Source organism: Leptinotarsa decemlineata, unplaced genomic scaffold (genome assembly GCF_025532065.1).
Source record: "Leptinotarsa decemlineata unplaced genomic scaffold, Ldec_3_MD MMD2_tig00004204_RagTag_RagTag, whole genome shotgun sequence".
In the NCBI taxonomy this organism is placed as follows: domain Eukaryota; kingdom Metazoa; phylum Arthropoda; class Insecta; order Coleoptera; family Chrysomelidae; genus Leptinotarsa; species Leptinotarsa decemlineata.
In genome coordinates this window covers 1,826,264-1,847,122 of record NW_027412603.1, presented here as the reverse complement: position 1 = coordinate 1,847,122, position 20,859 = coordinate 1,826,264, and the positions used below count along the sequence as shown (strand labels likewise).

The 20,859-nt window shown below is 31.9% G+C and overlaps 1 protein-coding gene across 2 annotated transcripts in view; it reads left to right on the top strand.

Moving 5' to 3' along the window:
- LOC111516582 (ATP-binding cassette sub-family C member 4) overlaps window positions 1–20,859 on the top strand; it is a 292,552-nt gene that overhangs the window by 80,632 nt on the left and 191,061 nt on the right. For both annotated transcript variants that reach the window (XM_074178651.1, XM_074178652.1), the window contains one exon: window positions 5,899–6,171. In XM_074178651.1, the coding sequence (XP_074034752.1) occupies window positions 5,899–6,171 (273 nt within the window). The remainder of the gene's footprint in view (window positions 1–5,898; window positions 6,172–20,859) is intronic.

Below are 20,859 nucleotides of genomic sequence, written 5' to 3'. Positions count from 1 at the left end.
AACCGCCTCCGATAAACAAGACGGTATAATAGAACTTTATTCAGGCTCTATAAATGGATTACCTTATATACAAATCCAAAATCCCCCTATTAAACTACTAATTGATACCGGATGTCATACTTCCATGTTAAGACCATCTATTGTAGAAAAATATTATCCAGACAGAATATTCAGAGAACCCTCTCAGTTAAAAACTTCATTAGGTGAAAAAGAAATTCAATATAAGGCTATTATCCCAGCTTTTGAAGAATTTCAAAGCAACTATGAAACGGAATATATTTTATTCCAATTTCATGAATTTTTTGATGGAATTTTAGGTTTAAAAGAACTTAAAAATCTTGACTTAAATATCGATTTTAGCAATCAAATCTTAAGAAATGAAAATGTACAAATCCCTTTCTACTATAGACAGCCTCACGAAACTTCTTTTACTATCGAAATACCACCATATGAAACTTTAATAAAGAAATACCCTGTCGATATCAGTGAAGGAGAAATAATAATTCCAGAGGGATTTATTGATAAACTATACGTACCTGAAACAATAACTTATGCCAAAAATTATCGCGCAACTTTTGAAATTTTTAATAAAACTAATAAAACTATCTCTATAACAATGGATGAACCGTTCCCATCCAACCAAATAAATAAAGAACAATTTGAATTTTATAATATTGAACAAGCCTTACCTGAAAATTATAATAATAATTCCATAACTGATATAACAAGTAAAATTAGGACCGACCATATGAACACGGAAGAAAAAAACGCAATTTTAACAGTTTGCAAAGAATTTTTAGACATATTTCATGATGAGAATACTAAACTTTCTTTCACAAACAAAATAAAACATGAAATTAAAACGACAGACGAAATACCAATACACACTAAATCCTATCGGTTTCCTCATTGCCATAAAGAAGAAGTAAATAAACAAATAGAAAAAATGTTGAATGACGGAATAATACGACCATCATCATCATCTTGGAGTAGCCCTATTTGGATTGTACCAAAGAAAGCGGACGCCTCAGGAAAGAAAAAATGGAGAATTGTCGTTGATTATAGGAAGTTGAACGAAAAAACGATTGATGACCGATACCCCATTCCTAATATCGAGGACATACTGGATAAACTAGGGAAATGTAACTACTTCACTACCCTAGATTTAACTTCAGGATTTCACCAAATAGAGATGGAAGAAAATTCTATTGACAAAACAGCCTTCAACGTAGAACACGGCCATTACGAATATGTCAGAATGCCGTTTGGATTAAAGAACGCTCCAGCGACGTTTCAACGAGTTATGGATTACGTTTTGAAAGACCTAAGAAATAAAATATGTCTCGTCTATATGGACGATATAATAATTTTTTCGACCTCCCTTCAGGAACACATCTCCAATCTAAAACAAGTCTTTAAAGTATTAAGAGAAGCTAAATTGAAAGTACAATTAGACAAATCGGAATTCTTAAAACAAAATGTAGAATTTTTAGGACATATTGTAACACCCCACGGTATAAAACCCAATCCGAATAAAATAAAAGCAATCCAAAATTTTCCCATACCAACTACTGCTAGAGATATTAAATCATTCCTCGGTTTGCTAGGATATTATAGAAAATTTATTAAAGATTTCGCGCAATTAACAAAACCGCTAACTCAATGTCTAAAAAAAGGAGAGAAAATCCTTCATTCTGCCGAATTCCTAGAAACCTTCGAAAAATGTAAACAAGTTTTAACTAATGAACCTCTTCTTCAACATCCCGATTTTAGTAAACCTTTTATCTTGACAACCGATGCTTCTAACGTAGCAATTGGAGCTGTGTTATCACAAGGCCCTCTAGGTAAAGATAAACCCATCGCGTATGCCTCAAGAACTTTAAATCCCGCAGAACAAAATTATTCAACTATAGAAAAGGAATTATTGGCAATTGTCAATTTTACCAAATACTTTAGACCTTACCTTTTTGGTAGAAAATTTACGATTGTTACCGATCATAAACCACTCCAATGGTTATTCAATTTAAAAGACCCCTCTTCAAAATTAGTAAGATGGCGCCTAAGATTAGAAGAGTATGAATATAACATCATACATAGAAAAGGAAAAAAGAATTCTGTTGCTGATGCCCTATCCAGAATTGAACTACATCCATTAGAAAATTATTCTTTACTAGGAAATTTCGATACGGAAGAAGACCGTTTAGAAGATTTCGCAGAATATTGCGTAGATGAAAACGATAACCCTGAGATTGATGAAATTGCCAAAATAGTGCAAGAAATAGATGAACTCGCCAATGAAGAAGTCGAAAAACATCAATCAAGAGAAGAACCCCAACCCGAAAATTACCACACAGGACATTTTCAACCAGCTAAAGAAAAACAAAAACTCCCAGAGGAAAAGAAGATTAAAATACTTTCAGACATAATAGTCGTACCAGCCCAACAAGAAGAACCGAAAATAAAACACTCAAATGAAACACAACATTCTTCGCAAGAAGACCCAATTTTAGAAATCCCAATATCAGAGCAACCATTAAATAAATTTAAAAATCAAATATTCTTAGTTCAAAGTAACGACATAATTTCACCAAAAGTAAGTATAACTAAACCCTTTGATAAGACACGTTTAAAAATCGTAATATCTACTAGAAACATTGAAAACGATATAGTAAAAATCTTTTTAGAATATTTGAAACCTAATACTGTTTATGGTATAATATTTCAAGAGGAATTAAAGAATGTAATAATTCCGATAATCCAAAAACATTTTAGAAACTCAGCCTTTAAACTTGTTCAAAGTAATATACTATTGAAAGACATTTTGAAGAAAAATGAACAACGAGAAAAAATTAAATACCATCATGAAACAAAAACTACACATAGAGGCATAAATGAAACAAAATTGTCTCTATCAAAAGTATACTATTGGCCTAATATGATTCAAGACATAACAAACTACGTAAATACATGCGTAACATGTCAAAAATCAAAATACGAAAGGCACCCTAATGTCATAAAATTTAACCCAACACCAATTGGAGAATACCCGTTCGAACATATTTATGTTGATGTTCTATCACTTGATAGACTAAAATTCCTAACAATTATTGACAGCTTTTCGCGCTTTGCACAAGCATACCCCATACAACTAAATGCGACAGACATCTTAGATGGTTTATTAAAATTCATATCCCATTACGGTATTCCAAATAAAATAACTTGCGATTCTGGCACAGAATTTAAAAATAACTTGATTGAAGATTTTTGCAAACTTCATAAAATTATGTTGCATTACATCACCCCAAAAAACCCGAACAGTAATAGTCCGGTAGAACGTTTTCATTCTACTCTAATTGAGGAAATACGAACTTTAAAATTAGAATTTCCTAATCGACCAATAACAAAACAAATGTTGTATGCGATTCTAGGATATAACAATACTGTCCATTCCGCAACTAAATTCACACCCTTCCAAATTATTAAAGGTAATGTAGAACACCAGAGCCCTTATGATGTAACGTTAGAAAAGATAACCTCAAACTATATAGAAAAACATTCAAGAAATATGAAAATATTAAAAGAAATAGTAGAACAAAACAATGAAAAAGCCAAGAACCTATCTAAAGTAAATTCCAACAGAAATGATCCCCCAGAAATTGAAATTGATAAAAATACTTTTCTTAAAGAAACTCCTCGAAATAAATTATCACCCTTATATAAGGAAATTCAACCAAAAAAAGATAGTAACTTCAAAATTGAAACTTCTAAATCAAAATACCATAAAAGTAAGTTAAAGCCACAAAGAAAAATCATTAAGAAACAAATTGTTTCAGATGACAACGTTATACCTTCTACTTCTCGGAATCCTTGCGACGACAGGACAAGACATAATAATGACGAGGATAAATAACCCTATCCTTCCCTTTTCCCTTGGAAAAGCAAGATCCACTACACAAAAACATACGTTTATAAAATACATTGACTTAAAACAATTTGATTCTCCCCTAAACATCTTAAATAATAATACAAAAACAATCGCAGAATTTATCTTGATCAAAGACCCTTTATACCCACAACTACACCACATGTATAATCATCTGAATTATTTGCTAGACACAATCAAAGTGAAATTAATCAATATTGAACCTCAAGAAAATAATCGATCGAAAAGGGCACTTATTAATATAGTAGGCAGAACAAGTAAATGGCTCTTTGGTACTTTAGATGATGAAGATGCAGAAAAATATAATAAAGCAATTTTCACTTTGGAAAAGAATCAGAACATGCTTCACCATGATTTAGAAAATTACCTAACTATCACAAGAAAATTTATGAATGAAACTACGAATAGCTTACAGCAGATTGTTAAAAAACCAACAATTAATTGACGAACAAATAAAAAGTATTGTCTTAAATCTGAATAAGTTCACGCTATTCTTAAGACTTCAAAATTCTCTTGATACAATGATAATAGATTGTCAAATTATATTATCAATACTTAATAACATTGAAGATTCAATTTTATTTGCAGAATTAAACATTATTCATAGCACGATATTACCATTATCTGATATCGAAGAATTATTAAAAATAATGTCAAACCTTTACAAAGGCAGTTTACCAAACTTTAAAAACATTCAGTCGTATAATAAATTACTAAAAATTGAAATTAATTATAAAAATGGAATTATTATATTTGCAATTCATTTTCCGATACTTCTTGAAAATGTTTATGATTACTTCCATTTGTTCCCAATTCCAATACTCAACCAAGCTATCGTTCCTTTAAAACCCTATATAATTCTTAACTCGACTTACCATCATTATGAAGATGAACCCTGTACGAGAATTGAAAATACCTGCATATACCATGTTGACAACCAAATTTCAAAAGAAGATTGTTTACCGAAATTACTAATTGGTAAAACCGATCATCAATGCCAGACGATTCAAATTCAATTAGACCAGGACATAATAGAACCTGTCAACGATGCCTACATGATTATTATCCCCATTGATAAGATCATGATTGAGAAAAATTGTAAGGAGCATGGATACGAAAATATCAGACAACCACAGTTGATCCATATCCCACATAAATGTAACCTCACTGTTAGAGGCGAAGTTTATTCCAACGACGCCACTTCCGTTCAAGGAAACCCTCTACAGTTACCCGAAATAGATACTATCCAGCTACATCCTGAGAATAACCCTATGAAAGTTCCTGAAAGAGTAAACCTCGACGAACTAACCCGACTTCAGGACCTTGCTGAAAAAACCCAATTACATCGACTAGAAGCCTTAGAAGAAGACAGCACTTCTTATACTTTAATGTATATTTGTATATTCATATTTATAATACTTCTTACATATTTTATTTTATATTCCAAATATAAGAACAAATTTAAATGTTTTAAAAGGAAAAATAAACAAGAAAATATTCATTTAGAAAATGTTGATGAAAATAATGTTAATGTATTATTTTCATCTTAGGGATGGAGGAGTTATGTATATAAAACCCTCCTTTATGCTTATTCATCAAATGCTGACTAAGTTATAATAAACTTATAAAAGCTAGCCATCTTGAAAGAAGAGTCAGTTCTGTTAGTACGATTGTCAGAGTAACTTCTGTACAATAAAGTCTGTAAATCTAAATAAAGTCTTTTTAAAAAGTGGTTCCCGTGGCCCGAAACTATAATTTGCGGGATTGGGTGGTTGACCGATAACTTTACTGGGTGAGTGCCGTGTGGTCTGCACAAAAAACGTTGCGTTTTCGTTCTCTTCCATGAAATACCCTGTATCTATTTTCATCAAATACATTTTTTATGAAGGGGTTATTGTTTTTTTATGATCAAATGATGTTGAGCATATACAAAATACTAATTTATCTTTTTTTAGGGTATCTTGGGAAAGTAGCTGGACAACTGAGGCACTTCATAGCTGAAAAAACAGATCGCAGAGCTAAAGTAATGAGTGAAGTGGTCGGTGGTATTCAAGTCATAAAAATGTATTCTTGGGAGAAATCATTCGAAAAAGTAATCAAAGCAGCAAGGGCGACGGAAATTTCAGACCTTACGAAAAGTTCATATGTTCGAGGAATATTATCAAGCTGCATGGTTTTCCTCGAAAGATTAACATTATTCATGACGGTGATATGTTATGTACTATTAGGTATGATGAAAATAATTTTTGAAGTGTGTAACTTTAACGGCCGTAGATGACTGTGCCAAAGGTCTTTTCCAGATATTTTGGCGATGTTCTTCTGTTTTCTTATCTGAAGTTGGCTTCATCTTCATTGGTTGCCTCGATTGACTTGATATGCGTACAATTCAGGTGGTGACGAAGTGGCACGCTTATTTGGATATGGGTTTAACTCATCCTCTTCTTCAAAGTTGATCCTTAATCAGGGGTTCCACTTCTTCTAGGGTGTGAAGAGAGGATCAACAAATTGAATTATTTCTAGAATAATTTGTTCAGCAAAGTTTTTATGAAAGTCAATAGTTTTAGACTTATCTGTTAGGAAACGTCAAATTTTTCAATCAAATTTTTCAAACAACCCTCTTCCAGACGGTTTTTTGCAAATAACTAAAAAAATATTATTCCTTTTCACAATATACAGGGTGCCCCTGGACTTCCTGTTTTCCTCTCGGGAATGTATAGATGGGGTCAAAATATCACCAGTACTTCATATAACTTTTTTTCTTAAAGTCTTCGTAACCAAGTTACGGGCCCTCGAAGTTACAAAATGAAAAATGTTTTTCTTTGATAACTTTTCAAGTGAATATTCAAAATCATCCAAATTTTGGTAATTGACTAAACAAATGAATTCCGTCGATGAGCTTTCATGCAGGAGTCAGTTGTTTTGCTACAAAGTCAGGAACGGACTACCCCCGATGGTCCACACCCCAAAACTTTGAAATGACAGATATTTTTCAATATTTTTCAACAAAATAAGGTTACTTGGACAATTTTATGAATAAAAGTACTCATGTGGAAAGTCGATCGGAGCAACGAGTCTTGATAAAAATGTAGTTCTACTCGACGACATCAAACCCGCTCGTCCACCATTATTTGAAATGAATAATTATCAAAGCAGAAATAATAATGATAACGTTAATTCAACAACATTTATAACAGGAATAATACAAAGTATGCTAAAATGAAGTCGTAAACAAAAAGTACAGTACCTATATGGAAGTTTAAGTCACAATTGTGATAGCAGATATTTTTTCAAAAGAAATATCAAGTTCTGTAGAATCGTGGTGTTTTTAAACTAACAAGCTACTCTACTATGAAATATCGAATTCATTCCATATTTTGTATGTACATAATACGTGTGGAATAATCACGTTTCGTGTTGATCAGTTATCTGAATCTCATGAAACTCAACATTCGAATGTTTCAAATTCTTCTTCACAGCTGAACTGTTGAGGAGTTTCACTAATAATTATAATTTTATGGGAGAAATTCTTTAACACGAATCTAAATTCAGCTGAAAAAACGCAAATCGGAAAAATATTTACTATACTAATAAAAAGCAAACGAATGAACTACAAAAACGGCTGCACATGATCAGGTGAAAAATATCCAGGGAATAATTATGTTCCATTTCTTTCACAAATGTTGACAAAAAACCTTTTAGAAAGTTTTGATAAAAAATGAGAAACTGGAATGCGATTTTGTTTTGTTGAGTGGTGCGTTGTCATATGACTATCATTGTATTGTCAATATTCTATAGGATATTTTGAATTTTTTTGATATGGCCGAACAGTTTACATTCAATGAATATGCAGATATGCATGTATTTTATGGACGAGCATTTTGTAATGCTGCAGAAGCTCGTCGTCTGTATTCCGAGCATTTTCCCAATCGAACGGTACCGTCAAGAGAAACATTCGAGCGTGTCGATCGCAGCTTGAGGGAGACAGGTGTGTAATAATTGATAATTAATTTGAGCACGTTGTTTCATTTCGATATTATTGTAGGTACAGTTTTGCCAAAACGAGGTGATGAGGGCGCTCCTAGGACTGTACGTACCGTTGTATTGGAGGAAAATATTTTGGAAGCCGTCGCTGATGATCCTTCAATGAGCATCAGGAATCTATCAGAACAGTTCCATATATCCAAGTCCACTATTCATAGAATAATTAGGGAACAACTGCTCCACCCATTTCACATCCAGAAGGTACATGCCATGAAACCTCAAGATTTTCCAGGACGACTGGAATATGCCAATTGGTTCATGGATAGGCAAAGAGAGGATATGACTTTTATTAATCGAGTTTTATTCACTGATGAAGCAGGTTTCAGTAGAGATGGAGTTATCAACTCTCATAATCTCCATATATGGGCCGAAGAAAATCCCCATGGGATATTGCAAACCAAACACCAACGGAAATTCAACGTGAATGTTTGGGCTGGTATCATAGGAAACCATCTTATAGGACCATTCGTTCTACAGGACCGATTGAATGGAGAACGTTATTTGGAGTTCATTCAGAACGATTTGAATGGACTTTTGGAACATGTTTCATTGCAAACCCGAAGAGATATGTGGTTTATGCATGATGGCGCTCCTCCTCATTTTAGTTTGATTGTGCGTGACCATCTGAACCATATTTTCCACAATAGATGGATTAGTAGAGGTGGGCCATATTCATGGCCATCGCGGTCTCCGGATTTAAATCCATTGGATTTCTTTCTGTGGGGGCATCTAAAAAGCCTTGTTTACGCTACACCTATTCACACAAGAGATGCATTGTTGAATAGAATAACATTACATTGTGAAGCCATACGAAACGACCCTGGAATGCTATTTCAAGTACAGAGAGGGTGTCTTCGCAGACTAAGAAAATGTATAGAGAGAGAAGGTGGTCATATCGAGCAGTTTCTGTAGCGGATTTTTCATTTCTGTTTGCTCTTGAGGCTCTTGAGTTTCGTTAGTTAAACGTGTTTGCATTATAAAAATTCGTTATGAACATTTTACCTATCATTTCCATTTTCCTCAAAAACTAATATTTTCGAATAATGGTAGACATCTCAGGATAAATGTTGTTGAATTAACATTATCATTATTATTTCTGCTTTGATAATTATTCATTTCAAATAATGGTGGACGAGCGGGTTTGATGTCGTCGAGTAGAACTACATTTTCATCAAGACTCGTTGCTCCGATCGACTTTCCACACGAGTACTTTTATTCATAAAATTGTCCAAGTAACCTTATTTTGTTGAAAAATATTGAAAAATATCTGTCATTTCAAAGTTTTGGGGTGTGGACCATCGGGGGTAGTCCGTTCCTGACTTTGTAGCAAAACAACTGACTCCTGCATGAAAGCTCATCGACGGAATTCGGAATTCATTTGTTTAGTCAATTACCAAAATTTGGATGATTTTGAATATTCACTTGAAAAGTTATCAAAGAAAATCATTTTTCATTTTGTAACTTCAAGGGCCCGTAACTTGGTTACGAAAACTTTTAGGAAAAAAAGTTATATGAAGTTCTGGTAATATTTTGACCCCATCTATACATTCCCGAGAGGAAAAGAGGAAGTCCAGGGACACCCTGTATTGTGTGTGAAATAAAAATATTGATGAGTTTATGGTGTCTATAGACCATAAATGAAATAAAATGATACCTAATTGAAGGTTAGTTCTTATTCGTCAAAAGTTTCAAGTGTAGTTACAATTTTACTTGATTCAAATCAACTTTTAACACCCTCAGTCCGGATGCCAGCCTATAGAATTTATTATGATATAAGCACCTCACTATACTACACTTGTAGTCTAATCAACAAGTTCAAAAACATGAAAAATAGAGATAAAGGTCCTAAAAATATGAGCGATAGCTCATTCGATTCCGAATCACCTCTAGAAAAATGTGTTCGGAGGATTTTGAAGCTGGTAAAAAACTGCAATTGGTATTAACAAAATGAGATTGAAAAAATTGTATTTAGTTTTTCGTTAATAACTCAAAAAATATTATTATTCAAGCAATTTTGAGAAAAGCTCGTTGAAGAGTAGAAAATTGCCGATAAAAAAGTCAGGACTCCCGAAATTCTATCTCCAATATTTATAATTTTAATTTGACGTTGAGAATAGGGTTTCCACGCGGCTGTTCATCAAAAGAACATCAAAAGAAATATTTTTTTCATAACATAAAATGTCATTTTAAAAATTTGAAAAAAATCTAGTATCTTCTCAACACTTGAATGAATGGATTTCCGTAGAAAAAAAGTTTTATCACCATTTTTCAAAAAGTTATTCAATTGTCAACTGACAATTTTTTCACAATCTCCGTTGGCATAAATAATGGGATAAAAGGTATGAATAATTGGCCTATAAATTTTGAACTTCGTGGAGCCCTTTTGATATATATATTTATACTTCATACGATCCTGTGATGAAAGTTCATAAAATCTTATTAATTTGATGATTATGGTTTTTTATAATATAACTATTGCAAAATGAAATTTTCGAAAATTGTTGATAACATTTTTTTTCAATTGATATACAGCTATGTCTGTTTCTACATTGAACAATGGCAGTTATCAACATAGAAAATGATTTTTTTACGTACTTTGTTTATGAAATTGTTTTGAACAAATAGAGAAATTCAATATTTTTGAAAAATTTTTTTTTGCTTTTTTGTTGTCTAGAGATAATTATGATTGGTTAAAAAAAGTTTTTTCTCAATTTCAATTTTCGATTGTTTAAAATCGATTTTTTTATATTTCGATTGTTTAAATAATTAGTTGAGCAAAATATTTTGCTTTTGGAAGTTATAATTTACACTTTTGAATAGTTTGGCAAAAAAAATATTTATTATTTAATTGTTTATTAGTTTAACAATTTGATATGAACAAATATTGATCAACGTTATATTTCTTTTCTGAAGCAGAAAAAATTATTAAAACAGTAGCTATATATAAAAAAGTACCATAAACTTTTTTTATTCATTGTAATATAATGTTTTTATGTCATTTTTTTTATATATAGCTGTTTTATGATTTTTTTCTGCTTCAGAAAAGAAATATAACGTTGGTCAATATTTGTTCATAACAAATTGTTGAATTAATGAACAATTGAATAACGAATTTTTTTTGCCAAACTATTTTATAGTGTTAATTATGATTTTTAAAAGCAAATTTACTTCTCAACTAATCATTTGAACAATCAAAATATAAATTATCGATTTTGAACAATTAAAAATAAAAATTAGGAAAAAAATTTTTTTATAACATAATTATCTCTAGACAATAAAGTAGCAAAAAACAATTTTTCGGAAATATTAAATTTCTCTATTTGTTCAAAACAATTTAATAAACAAATTACGTAAAAAAATTAATTTCCTATGTACGTTACTGACATTGTTTAATATGAAAACAGACATAGCTGAATATCAATTGAAAAAAAAATTTTATCATCAATTTTATCGGAAATTTCCTCTTCCTTAACGAGATTTTTTCAAAATTTCTTAAATATTAATATTTTTTGAGTTATTACCGGAAAACTAATTATCATTTTTTTAATCTTATTCTGTTAATAACAATTGAAATTTTTTACCTGCACCAAAATCTTTCAAAAACATTTTTTTTGAGGTGATTTCGAATCGAATGAGCTATCGTTCGTATTTTTAGGACCTCTATCTCTATTTTTCATGGTTTCAATTTCTTGAGGTTCATTGGCGGTAGATTCGGATACATTTCATTGAACTTTCTACATGTTCTGCTGATAATTTTGTCACACTGTCCAAAAATAATGAACAAATTCATAAGAACTTCGTTTGAATAGTTTTGTTCCATCGTTTTGAAGGTATTTGCAACTTCTGAAGTGACGAAAATGTCGATATTATTAGGAGAATGTCACAACGCTACTGTCAAATAGTAATCATGGCCTGCTTACCAAATACCGAATGGAAATACTATTCTGAAGGGACATTTTCACAAATAAATGTTCATAAGTCCGAAACTTGACTAGTTAGGTATAGGTATGATATACATAGAAAGGAAGCAAATTTCAGCAGCTTTCCGAATTTTCAATAATATATAGGGTGTTCCATTTAAAATAATCAAATTTCAGCAACTTTTTCAAGCAAACGAAAAAACTGTATTTTTTACCACCCTGTATTGAAGTAACGGAGATTAGGCTGACGTGTGGGAAGTGTCCAAGTATCACCTAATTCCAAACCAAATTTCGATATCATAGTACTTCTTAACTGAAAGATATCGGCATTTTCGAAAAAAAAAATTGAAATTAATTTTTATTTCGAAAACGGTAACAGATAGGTATAGAGAAATATCAAGAAAAGTTGTCGGGCAATTGTTGGAGATTCAAAAAATGATATTATATACAGAGTGTTCCATTTGAAAAATCAAAGTTGCTACTGCTTTCTAATGGAAGCGGCAACACCGCATTGTCGAAAATATTTCAGTTGACTAGAGAATGTCCGAATATGCCCTTCATTAAATTTTCAAAGTGATCCGTTGTCTGGTTCACCAGAAAAGTCTGATACGATATTATTTCGGTAACAATCTGATTAGAAAGTTGTGCCATATTGTCATGTTCGAAAATATACTCTTTCGCAGAAAGGACATAGATTGAAAAATGCTGCATCTGCCCAAGTTTGGAGCCATATTCAATAACAAGAAAGACTTGGACAAATAAGAGAATGACAATATGATTTATTTATGGGTAGTTCAGATGACTGAAAGTCCATCAACGAGATTAACTGTTTCAGCAGAACCTTGCCTTGTTCAGGACGGAGTCCTGATTTATCATGGTCGCTTCTTGGTATTAAGTACATGATGCATTCGACATTATGTTTATCACATGCTGTTAAAGCATACAGGGTGTTTCATATTCGATCCTCACCATTGGGATCTCGGAAACTATGAGAGATACGAAGAAAGTTAAATTGGGGAAAAGTTGCGCATTCACCTGACTTTAAATTTTCCGTTGAGAAAGTTGCACTTCCACATTGCCACTTTTTCCCTGCTATATAATGGTGTTTTCAGATTTGCTATCCGTCTTTTCTTATGGGCGCTACATTGGATTCCTTCTGTTTAAAATAGAACCAGATTTTACCTTTTCAATGATTATAATAAAAATACGTTTATTATTTACCACAAATCCTCAAACAATATTGAGTTTCAATTAAAAAAAAACTAGGTGAATGAAAGGTGGGAGTTCAGTTTTCTGAAGAAAAAAAAAAGGTGAAAGAGAGAGAGAAGATAGATACTCTATTTATAATTCATTTTCACTTGACGCTGTGAGAATTTTATTTTTTGCTCCGAGTTGGGAGATATTTTCAATTATTTTTCATTTCCGTAGTTCACGCAAACAAACAGTCATGGATTTTTTCAAAGAGAAACACGACCTACTGTGGTCGGTTATCTTGTACAGTTTCGTGTAACTAGCAATATTATATGAAAAACTACGTTTGAAAATTTCCTTTCTATGTCGGAAAATGGTGATAAAAAAGTTTGTCGAGTATTTCTATTATGTATGTTTTTTCTATATACATGGACTTTATCATGGAGGTAGTTGGGGTGCTTGTATTTCAAAAGTTTGTAGAAGTAGCAAAGGATATGTAATTTACGTCTGTTGGACATATCGAGCCATTTAATTTCTTTAATTTTATGGTAAATTTTCTGCCTGTTTTTCATGCCAAAAATAAGTCTCAAACAGCAGTTCTGGATTTTCTGAATAGGCTGAGTATACACGCCATCTATACATGCCCCATATACGATTTCACAATAGTTAAATTGGGAAAGCACTAATGAATCACACAGCATTTTTTTAAATTTTAGCCTAAATAGTGTCTGAGTAGGTGATTCATCTTCAAGCTTGTGTAACTTCTTTTCAACATATTATTCACCTGTTCTCTAAATCTCAATTTTTGATCTAGTGTCAAACCCAATTTCTTTGCACCCTCACTAAGAGGTATCATGTCATTTCCCATCCTCAGTATAAGATTGTAAGATATATCATTCCTGGCATTGGCATTACAGAACAAAATAGTACATGACTTTTGAGGATTTATTTTGATTAGAAATTTATGACATATGTCTATCAAAGATTGTTGGTCGATATTTATTTCTCTGTTAGTTTGCATGACATATATCTATGGAACGCCGTTTTACTTTTTATTGTCACAAATATTCATTCCTCAATTTATTCAACTAACAATTTATATGTTTGAATTTAATTGACTCATGCATTTGTTCGACACATTAAAAACAATTGTTCGCAAAATTTGTTCTATTTTAAATGACACTTGATTTGAAATGTTACATGAATCAAATTGTTATTTGAATAAAAAAGAGTAATGAAATAACTTGAAGCTTTTATTGATTCCGAAGAAAAATATTGTTTCAGAGTATTGGAAAATGGAACGCCAATTTATTATATATTATGCTGAAAAATAATCTATATACATATAGTTCAACTCAGCAATAAACCAACATTTTAATTCAACAATCAATGGAATGTATTATTCGAGTAAATTCAACAAACGTTTCAATTCCGCATATAATTTTGACCTTTCAATAAAATGTTAGTTATTTATATGACTGTTGAATTACAATGAAACTTTAAATTCACTGTCTAAAAGTAAGTTTGGGAATAAAATTTCAATGAATATATTTGAATGACTGTCAAAGTTTATCCATGAAACATTGTTGGTAATAAAAATAGACTTTCGTTTGTCTGAAAATATAGCAAATTAACTTTCCATACTAAATATTTTTCAATTAATAATAAAGATTGTTATATTTCAATTTTATTGAAAGTGTTCAATATTTGCAACATTCACTTTAATGCATTCAATTTAAAATTTGGTTACAACTTTTGTGCAAAACATTCTCAAGCAAGTATCATTTTATTTCATCAGTCTTTTTAAAAAGCTAATTTCTGACAAAAAATTAAATTTTTTGATGATTTAAAAAGTTTCTTTTATTTGAAAGATACATTTAAAACGATTGTTGATAATTTTAATTCGGCGCTGGTATCGAGCGGATTTATCAAGAACTTCAATTGTTACATATGGCAACATGCTAGTTCATTTATAGTACGACAACACGCCGTTCAACCGTGGCGCCAAATAAAAATTATCAACAATCAATTTAATTCATGTATCACTGAAATTCGACAAACAAAATAATTCAGCTCATTTCAAATGAATATTAATAAAAAGCAAAACGGCGTGCCACGCCGTTTTACTTTTTATTATTATTCCTTTGGAAAGAATTGAATTAATTTGTTTGTTGCATTTCAGTGATACATGAATTAAATTGTTTGTTGATAATTTTTATTCGGCGCTGACGTCGGGCGTATTTTTGCGGAACTACATAACTGCATATAATGTGTATGTCATTGGTCATAGTACGGTAATAATCCGTTCGACCGCAGCGCCGAATAAAAATTATCAACAAACAATTTAATTCATGTATCACTGAAATTCAACAAACAAAATAATCCAGCTCATTTCAAAGAAATAATAATAAAAAGTAAAACGGCGTGGCACGCCGTTTTACTTTCTATTGGTATTTTGTAAAAATGAATTGTTTTGATTGTTGCTTTTAGGTGATACATGAATTAAATTGATTGTTGATAATTTTTATTCGGCGCTGCGGTCGGACGGAATATTGTGTTACTATCACTAAACTATCATGATGACAGATTTGAAAATTCAGCTTCTGCAAGAATCCGTTCGACGCTAGCGCCGAATTAAAATTATCAACAATCGTTTTAATTCATGTAACTATAATTATCAACAAACCATTTTATTCATGTTTCACAGAAATTGTAGTAAATTATTCGATAGTTACAAAAAAAGTATATATGACAAACATTTACTTCCAAAAATTTCAAACAATGAATCTATATTATAACTGTTCGCAACTTTTCATCAAACAAATTAATTCATGTAACATTTTAAATCAAGTGTCATTTAAAATAGAACAAATTTTGGGAACAATCGTTTTTAATGTGTCGAACAAATGCATGAATCAATTAAATTCAAACAAATACATTGTTAGTTGAATAAATTGAGGAATGAATATTTGTGACAATAAAAAGTAAAACGGCGTTCCATATATATCTGTGTGTCATCAGCATATATGTGGTAGTTACAATTAGTTAAGTCCTCCTTTATGATTATCCCTGTATTCTTGAGATATGTTCTGTTCCCCACAACAGCTGTCCGTGCCTTATCGTTTAAAAAGCTTACCAATACAGCTGAAGGTCGTGGGTTACTGATGTTGATATTTTTTGCGGCAACTCTGTAAATCTTCACGATATCAGTTAGTTTAATCTCTCATTTAAAATACGAATAAACTTTTTGAATAAATTCTGATTTTTTCTTCTTCAACTCCGAAAATTCTTGTGTTGAGATTTCTGGAGAACTGTTCTTGTTTGTCGAGCAGTGTTTCCATTTCCAAATATTCAGTTTTCAAGGTACATACCTCATTTTTTAGCTCGAGGATTTCCTTTACCTGCAGTTCAGTCATTTTTCTGGTTTTTCTTCGAATTTAGTGAATAGCTTGCTAGCTATACCTTGCAAAAATTCTTTGTTGAAAATACTGCGTATCTGTTCACTGATGAGTGACTTGATTTCATCCATATCTTTTTTGGTAAGCGGCATTTCGACATTGTTATTATTCGTTTTGACATAATAATAAAGTTGTTACTACAGTTTGGAATGTCGTTGAGAGTTTTTTTAACAATTTGACATCACATAGCGGGCATTACTGATACGAACCGTCCTACTAGACTGACACGTTAATTTTCGAAAAATTGGAGATATAAAAAAAAATTCTAGTGTTCGTTTCGGATGTTATTATTGCTAACATTTTTTTTTCTGCTCATCAAAACACATATAATATATTTTTGTTGTAGATATGTTTCAGATAATCATAAAAAGATTTCTTATTCGAAGATCATTGTAGAAAACGCTCAGAGCAATGGAAAAAATATGAATAGGTACCTAAAAATGAAAAAAAAACTCCCGAAAAACTCTACGGTACATAGGGAGACGTGAAAGTTGCGATTGTGTTTTTATTCAACTCAGTCAACCAATTTCCAGGGCGGTAATTTAAAAGGGAATAATTCACACATTTATATTCGAATATTACCGAAAAATCCCGATAAATAAAATTTAATTTAATTTCTCAGTATGGAGTGAACGTCTGCGACCCGAAAAGTACGACAAAAAATACAGGTCCGTATTTAAAAATTCAAAGATGGGGGTGGCCCAAGTCAGATGACACCCTGCATAAAAGATTAATGGGTATATTCTGAGAGCCCACATCAAGTGCCAATAGCAAAATGTGAATAGATTTCTAATATGTCTGCGAATAAAGAAGATATAGGAAAAAAATAATTTGGGATTTTTTGGTTTTCCCTGTATATCTCCAGAACCAAAAGAGCTATATTCGATATCTTCACATCATTGAATAGGTCTCTGAAATACGCAACTTCACCATGATTTAACTGACGCTCTATCTCTTATCGTTCACGAGATCCCCATGTACAGAAACGAATTTGAATAGCCCTGTATTATGGTTAGTCAGGTAACTGCGCAACTTTCCCCTAATTCAACCATCTTCGTATACCTCATAGTTTCTGAAATTCCAATGGTGAGGATCGAGTTTGAAACACCCTGTATATATCCAGAAGATAAGGCGACTTTCCGAGTGCTTTATCATCATCTCTGACACAGTTTTCGACACAATTGACATTACTGACTGGAGTTGCTTTGTTGTCCTGCTAATATTCAATCCATTGTAGGGAAGCACTTATTTTTCTAACTAGGTAGGTACTGGGTCTCCGTGTGAGAGGGACATCATCCAAAAAGAGATAGCCAAGATGGTTGAACTTCGCACTCTCTACAAAAAACGATATATACAGATATTTTCTTGGTTGTGGTTGAAGTTATTGAAATGACATTTTCGAACGTAAGAAATATGGAATTCTGATTTGAAATAGAAATTTCGTGCAGCAAAAATATGTTCTATATCAAAACTGCTTTTCACAGAATTGTATTACTCATGCCTATTTTTAGCAATTTTGGTCTGCTTGAGAATATTTTTCAATGGAAAATAACATAACTGACAATAAACATTTCAAATGAAAACCGTTATGATAATGTCGAACAAAGAAACAAACATTGACAAATGTGAAATAGAAACTGAAAATGCCGTTCGAAAACATTAATTTGAATGAAGGTCTGAAAAGTTATTAAATGAAAAACATTTGAAATACCAGTTGACATATTTCAAAAAATATACTGAATGAAATAATGGGACAATATGGATCGGAAAATTACAACTAACATTTCATATGGAAGCTGAAAATGTATCCTTATCCGTTTGTAACATATTGGATAAGAAATAAATTTTTGTTATTTGAATAATTTTCAAGTAATTTTTCGAAACGGAAATTGTAAACATCAGTGATTCAAATAAACGAGGAATATCTATTATTAATTCAGTTACAAATATATGAAATGAAGCTATGAAATATTCATTATAATTTTTTCTTCAAACATATTACAACCAGAAAATGCATGCATGGAAACCAATAAAGGTAATATAATAATAATTTTGCTAACAAAATTATCAACAATCACTAATTTCAAGTATTTCAATGCATTTCACGAATAAAATGATGATCTGAAATGTTCAATCCTAAATTAGAGGGCCAGCTCAACAAAATACATGCATTCAGAAAAAAATCACCTAAATTTAAATAGTATATTCTTTCTATTGATGTTATCAAGAATTTTTCTGCGGGATTCAACTACTGATATCAAAAACTTCAACAAGTTATGATTCACGTTGATGAAAAATTCCTGTAGTTTTTGTTGGAAATCTTTTTGTTTCTATTGAAATTCTCTGTTCGGAATTTTTCAACAGAAATTTCCTATTATCTGAAACATTATATTATATCATGAAAATATTTTTGCTGTTGTTGAAATACAATTTTCCCAATATAAAACAGATATTTCAACTCCTCCAAAGAATATGAGTAAATGAATATCTATGAAATAATCTATTAACATGAAGTTGCATTTTTTACAGTTGATCATTTCCACATGGTGTAGACTGGGTACAGTTGAAACAATTTAGCTTTAATTGTTCATAATTTTGTTGTTAATGACGATTATGATACGAAAAATTCAAATGTAAAGCTAAAGCTACGATATGACCATATCATTATAAAAACTTACATATTTGTTTTAACCGTCACATGCCAGGGGCGATTGTGGTCAGTTGAGACATACGAATGAAACAATAAATACTAAAACATACTGTACACACCTCAGCATCTTTTAATTCCTTTTAAAGCTCAGATCAGACCTTCTCCGGAGTATTGTTCTTATGTATACCCAGAAGTTGCTGGATTCCATTCAGCATCCGCCTGATTGGAGACGCGAAAATCACGTGCAATCTTGATAGCCTGGAAAATCGAAGGAAGGTTGGAGATTTGTCTCTCCTCTATAGATACTTTCACGGTAGGTGTTCAAGTGACTTGGCACATTTGATTCCACCAAGAGCGGTACATATCATAAATACGCGACGGACTGTGGCTGCTCATCGTTTTGAGATTCAACTCATTACACCTCTAACTTCATTGTTCAAGAACTCTTTCATCTGGAGAATTGCGTTTGCGTAAATCCTGTTTTATTTGTCATTAATACTAATTATACGAATAATTATGGCAGCACATGACAAAATCAATCGTCTTCAAGAATTTAATACTTCTTAAACATCCATTAATCCTTTGACCAGTAGTGAACATTTAAAGAAACGATAATAGTTGCAGAATACACTTAACGAAAATATTCATGAACACAAAAAAAAATTTCAAAAATGAACTGATTGAAAGACATTTCTAAAATCAAATAAACATTAGAAATAAAATTATTATTCTGAATAAAGTAAGAGAAACCTTTTTCGAATCAAATAAGCTTTCAAAATCAACTGAATGAAACACTTCTCAAATCTAATAAACATCGACCAGATGGCATGTCTCTCATACCATGGAAATACGGTAAACCTGTGGTATGAGACTTTACTTGCGTTGACACGGTCGCGGCTTCCCATCTAGCCGAAAGTTCCAAGTCTGCTGGAACTGCAGCATTGTCTGGCGAGAAATTGAAAAGGAAAAAATACCCAAAATCTTGGAAACAACTATCTGTTTCATCCAGTAGCGGTTGAAACTTTTGGTGTTTATGGCCCGGAGTCTCTGTTATTCGTTCGTGAACTCGGAAGGAGAATAGGCCAAGCAACGAAAGATCACCGTTCTACCTATTTTTTGATAGAAAGAATTAGTATTGCTATTCAACGTGGCAATGCTGCTTCAGTACTTGGAACTATTCCTCCTTCACATAATTTTGATGAGATCACGCATTGCCCTAATTTCAGTACGGAACTGAAACCTCTTCGAAACAAGCCAAAATATGTGGATATTTATCAGTCTCCTATCAAGGTTAATTCACAAGTGATTGATCCACCTTCTTCTTTTTCAGTGCGGTCAGTGGACTCACGTCATTCTTGGCCCCAAAAAATGAGTTGCATTTCTCGTAGAATTGGTACCATTTCAGTGGAAGCGCTTCTTGAAGCAAGAGCCGAATCGATCCCTCTACGAAACCCTTTTTCACTTGGAAGGATCGATCGCAGCTTGAGAAATGGTTCTTATGGAGATTCTGTGAAACGTGTTCTTCTTTACGAATCAGTAGAGAGTTGTCCTAAAAATCTAGAGAAGAAAATTGGATTGGATGATTTAGGAAACACTTGTTACATGAATAGCATTTTACAAGTGTTGTTCATGACGAAGAATTTCAAGAACGAAGTT